Genomic DNA, 6,000 nt, shown 5'->3' with positions numbered 1-6,000 from the left:
ATATTTGCTGAGAAAAGCCTTAACATAAAAAAATATCTAGAAAAGAGAAGTATAAGAAATATAAGAAAAGAGAGTGATAAGACTTCACTGAATATGTATGGGAATCGTTTTCATTTCATGACTCTTGGTATTTAACTGTTTCACGGCTTCCATGAACCAGTGATTTTTCCCTCAGGTTTTATTTTAGCACTGCATGCTGCTCTTGCCTGCCCGCTGCCCGCATTTAGTAATTATATCTAATTTGCAAGGTGATTTCAAAGCTACAGGTGCACCAAACCTACTGTTTTGCTTAGATAAGAGGCTGTAAGTGAACATAATAAGCAAAAAATGCCCACCTTTGTCTTTGATTCATTCCTCCAGTTTGAGCATAGGCTATATGAAGAAGCCTAATGTTTATTTACTTTCGAAAAACTGAATAATTCCACATCTTTTACAAATGTTCTTGATGTTTACACTATGCATGTATGTAGGCTACTAAGGCTAGGCCTACCTACTGTATCTATCCATCCATAGTTAAAATATGGTTGAAACAACCCTGTTGAGGAGTATTCAAACACACAGAAAAGAAAGGCTACACATGCCGACATTAGCCTACAGCTCAGCTACAAATCTTGAGCTTATGGGATTCTGTGGATCACTGGTGGTCTGTGTTAACCTTGTTTAATATTTTAAAGCAGGGAATATATTTGGATTGAAGGTTAATCACAGCATACATACAGTGAATTAAAAGGTTAGACAATGACCTAAATTGACAATTTCGTGTTATACTTATTTTTTATGGAACTGTCAGCAATTAAACGAGGATTTGAATGTTTCAGGAAGGCATAGCATCCTTTCTTTGACAGGCTAGGCAGGCAGTGCCTTTATTTTGACACGTGTACCTGAATGAATCAGCCTGCAATGGAAGGGAATAATGCAATTATTTACATGCACAGAAATAGCAGTAATCATGATGAATGGATTCCAGATGCTAATTTTAATGTATGCAGCCGCGCTCCTCTAAGACAGTAGCCTACACAGATGCTCAGTTTTGCTATGCCGGCAGTCAGACGTAGTGACGCTCATTTGCATGCCGAACTGCTATCTTAATGTGGATATTTATTTTAATTCAATTTCTTACCCGCACATACCGCACGGGAGGCTTCTGTGGCAAAGTCACATTAACCTCTGGCTAGTTAATATTCATCTAGCGAAGTCCCCCATCACTTGATGAATATTCATGAGGTAGGCGAGGCTGTCCCCTCACCCCTCCTTTCAGCTCCATGGCGCCCGCGCGGACATGTTTATTTCTGCAAGCAGGAGCGCACACGATCATCATCATCATCCTCATCGTCATCGTCCTGCAGCTCGATCTGCGCGTGACAGTCGCTCAGCTCAATATGGCAAACAAGAGCATTTTGACCGCCAAAGAGCGCTCACTGAAGGGCAGGGAGGAGAAAATGGTCGTGGCAGGTAAATTCTGTCTTTCGTGAAGTTCGGCTGCCACGCAGTGGGTCATGTCACATGTGAAGGGACCATAGACTGGAAGGGACACTGATGTAAAAGCAGGTGGATGTGACACTCGTGCGTTTCTCTATAGCGTTTCTCATAGAATAAACTCTCCAGTGGCACATCACATCTGGGGACATACGACAACTTCCGCATTCAAATAAAAACCATAGTAACCGAAATTCCGAATAATGCCACAGTTAAAGTTACGTCACAATAAATGTATATAAAATGTCCTTCATACAGTGTAGTGAAGAATTATTCAGTGTTCTGTCATTTTGTGTAATATATTTTTTTCTGATGGAAAAGATTATATATATAACCTTATAGAATTAATAAACTAAAACAGGCTACTTATTTACTTATACACTTTTTTTTTAATAATCGAGAGAAAATGTGTCCTTCAATCTTATTTGATACTATATCTTTAAAGCTCCAAACCATAAATGGGTAGACAAAACACCAAATTAACAGTAACATGTTATTTCAAGTTATTAGTATAACATTAAACAGATCTCACTTCATTTTACACGACTTTCATCAAATTAATGCCATTGTCTGATGAGATATTGTTGGGAAGTAAACCAAGTAAAATCTGCTTACCACCTAAATCTATGTATCTATTTTTTTTACAAGTATTTAGATAAACATTGAAAGATGGACAGTAACTCAAAACAACTTCACTATTAATATTAATATTGTAAATAACTAATTTTTTAATTATTTAAATGGATAAAAAAAATTGTTTAGGCCAAAAGTGTGCACTATAAAAAAGTATTTATTCCTTTTAACCCATTAGAATTGTAATCTATTGAAATTTAATATTATTAATATCAATTTGTATTGAGGACATAAAAAGTAGTAAATTGTAGAAATTACCCAGAAACAATAGCTGAACTGTTGTAAATAAAGTCAAAACTATGGTTACCTAGGAAAGATTAATAAGGCAAAAAAACAAAATGTTTTTCTTTTTGTCAGCAAAAGCATAGTGACTAAAAACAGAATAACGAGAAAATGTCTCTTTTGGATATTTGATTGATTCTCAGTGACGTCAAACTCTCATTAGGCTGGGATGATTTGATGAGAAGCAGCATTGAAACAGTTCAGAACTAAACATTTAGTGTGCTAGTGAAGCCCACATTCACTTATTTTACATGTCTGATACTCTGCTATGGTTAGATGAAAGGGGTCATACAAAATTCATCAGTTCTTGGCTTACTTGGCAGGACTGAGTTCTTTTTAGAGTAAAACTCGGCACAGTTGACTACTAGGCACTCTCTGGGCTTATTCCAAAAATGGTTGTGGAGTTCCTCACTGTAAATAATCAACGAAACTATGTAATCACCAACAAACAATAAATCGGGTGACTGTGCCTTCAGATATAACCATGACAGTTTTGCTGGCCTGGTGCATCCTGGGAGTTCTGGTGCCCTAGCAGTGTCCAGGGGCCCATCTGTGCATTATGCGCATGAAAGCTCCGCCCCCGTCACGCGTTCCCGGCCCTTCTGTCGAAGCAGCTCGCTGTCACGGCATGGCGGAAGCTTCCGGGCCTCTGCATCCATGGGGGGTGGAACAGGGTTTTGGGGAGGATGATCAAACCATACCTGCTGTTGCCATGCTGGCACAGCCTGAGAAAATGAACTGATGTCATCGCCACAGTCACGCCTCTCTATTTAAATGTCTTTATTAGCAGTGTATTTAAATGTGACGTCAAAATATGCATTTCATTTGATGTCATCAAATGAAATCTCTGAAAAAAAACATTTTTTAGTATTGTAGTATGTAATCACTTTACTAGCATGACTTGTGATTCAAATAGGCCTTATTATTCTTTTATTGTGTGTATATCCTTGGAAATAATGCACATTCTACATCAGTGCCATTAAAGAGCAATTTCATGCGACCTTGGCAAAGAAACAATTTCTGTAAAGAGTGTCTGGATGACTGCTATTGGTTTTCCATCACTCCCACATACTGTACATAGAAGTATTAAGCACATGCTTTTTATCCAAAACAACATAGAATACACAAATAGAAGGCTCGGTCCGTCGTGAAACAGGCAGTTAAGAGCTTTACTCAAGGGCACAGTGGTGAAAGGAGTAAAACTGAAATCAAAGTAGCTTCTCCAGATCCTCAGCTTCCCCTTTCTGAGATTGAAACCGTAACATTTGAGTTAGTGGTCGAGATTCCAAACCCTTCGTTTACAATACACTGACCTTTCAGTATAAATCATGAGCTTTCTGTCATTTTCTTTTGAAACATCTATAATATAGACTATATTATTGGGGTCTCCAAGCTGAGTACAGCTATCAGTGCATCTGTGAACACTTTTATACTGGCATACAATACTTCGATTTAGCATCATCAAGTCTTTCAGAAAGTTGACGTTTGTTTGCTTAGGTTCTGAAAATACTGTCTTTTCTAAAACTATATTATGTTAGCTTATGTTTTGTCTCGGGCATCAGAATGCTGGAGGTGTTCCACAGATTAAGTGCACTATCTTGCAAACTGTAGTGTTGAGGGGGGGCCATTCTTCACCATAGCAACAGAAAATGGTTGCTTGGATACAGGTTTGAATAGAAAGTATGGTATGAATGCATCAGCAGTCGCCTCCAGGGGACATACAGGCACTTGAACTTGTCGGTGACTCCAGTGTCTCAGCTGATTGAAGTTGACCCAGCATGAGGTGGTGTTGTTGCGTTCCAACAGAAATGGTCTTGAATATGCCATGTTTAACAAGAACGTGAAGACCAGTTGGTTAAGACACTTTTAGACTGATATTACTTAGATTTTTTAAGTTATAAACTCCGCAGGTATAGACCGTTTCTCCGCAGTATATTTGTTTATATAGTCATACTTGAAGCTGGAGACATGTTTTACCATCAAGAAAATATGCTTGGACATGGAATCAGGTGAATCAATATTTCACCTAACTAGTTGGGGTTACGAATAGTGAAATCTTTTCCAATTGACCTATGGCTAAGCCACGCCCCCTCCACTCACTCAGACAAACAGTCAACATTCGGTGGCAGGCGCTATATTTAGTTATGTTGAAGAGGAGTGAAAAGGCTACATGTTTTGCTAAAAAAAAAACCCACAAAGTTCCCCAGTTGTTTTGTTAGAAAGTTGTCTAAAATGTTGTGCTTTAATATGTAATTAATGGTTCATGATCAAATTAAATATGTACAGGTCTAAGTTGCATACGTTTCCAGGACAAGCCTTTTTACCATCTTTACCAAGAGTTCCTCTCCATTAGTTTGGTGCTACAGTATTTACATGAATCATTCAGCACAACACTGCTAACATTTGTTATCTCGGTTATTTACAGATACGTTAATGAAGCTAAGTGACATGATGTACAACGCAAAATAACGTGCAAATACGTTGTTGACTTAACGTTACAGAACAGATGTAGACATCCTTGTTTAATTTATCCACGTTTAGTTGGTGTTGTGGTCTACCACATAACTTAATCCAGAGCAGACACTTATCTCGGTTGAGATGTGGCTTAATTTGGAAAAGGTAAAAAATACACACTGTCACCCAGCCTCTCGGGATACCTAGTGTCGGAGTTGCATGTACTCCATGCACACCGTTTGATCATTTTAAACTTAAAATGACAAGTAAAAACATATAAAAACGAATGGAAACTGATTAACTGCAATGCATTTCAATGGAAGTGGAAGCAGAGAATGTCCGAGTCTATTGGGAGCTATGCGCACTGTGATTGGCTCATCGCGTTTGGGGGCGTGGCTTAGTCATAGGTCAATTGCTTGAAAACCTAGATTCTGTTGATTCTTTTGTGACTTTGTGTTGTCTGAATTTTGCAACCAAAATCTAATCATTTTTGCATCATGTCTGGTTTGTTAGTAACATTTGAGCGACTGCAAAGACTAAGGTGCCACAAAGTAAACATGGAGTCCTATATCCAACACCAGTGATATGCATCCAACCAATCACAATTAATTCATATGCCAATGTTACAGAGGAGTTACAAGTTTTCCTTTCTAAAGCGTCGGCGGCACCGTTGACAACAGAAGCGTGCTGTAAAAGTCCAGATTAACATTAGATCCTTGGGTCACAAGAAAGTTGTTGTGTGGAGCGATTATGAAGGGTCATTCCAATAACAAAAGTTTTGGAGAAGAAAGGTCCTTTTTCCAATCTTGCCGCTCCAATAAAAAAGTCCTCTTCTGGTTCTTTTGTCAGGCTCACCCGCCTTCCTTTGCCTCACTTTCTTTTTTCCTCTTTTTTTCCCTTTTGTTTTCGCTGTCCTTTTTTCGGCAGAGCGGTTTGTAAGGTGTTGTGGTGTTGGCGAAGGCGTCTTTTGGCACAGTCACGGGGCACTGTTAAAGGAGGCAGACTGGCACCTCCTGGAGCCATGCCAGAGCTCCTCGGGAGAAATACCCACTGCTGTGGTTGGTGTGTGAGTGTGTGAGAGAGAGATAGATAGAACAGAGAGAGTGAGAGAGAAAGGCATTATGGGAAGGTGAAGGGAAGAGGTTGTAGAATGGT

At 39.0% G+C, this 6,000-nt stretch overlaps 1 protein-coding gene across 1 annotated transcript in view; it reads left to right on the top strand.

Annotated features, from left to right (window-relative positions):
• Window positions 1-1,227: 1,227 nt before the first annotated feature.
• Window positions 1,228-6,000, top strand: part of msrab (methionine sulfoxide reductase Ab) — a 29,202-nt gene continuing 24,429 nt past the window's right edge. The window contains exon 1 of the mRNA XM_077239713.1: window positions 1,228-1,452. Coding sequence (XP_077095828.1) covers window positions 1,263-1,452 — 190 coding nt within the window. The 5' untranslated portion in view covers window positions 1,228-1,262. The remainder of the gene's footprint in view (window positions 1,453-6,000) is intronic.

This window comes from Siphateles boraxobius, unplaced genomic scaffold (assembly GCF_051911475.1).
Source record: "Siphateles boraxobius isolate OS27281-9 unplaced genomic scaffold, OSU_SipBor_1 22, whole genome shotgun sequence".
In the NCBI taxonomy this organism is placed as follows: Eukaryota; Metazoa; Chordata; class Actinopteri; order Cypriniformes; family Leuciscidae; genus Siphateles; species Siphateles boraxobius.
This window is presented reverse-complemented; position numbering and strand designations above follow the sequence as displayed.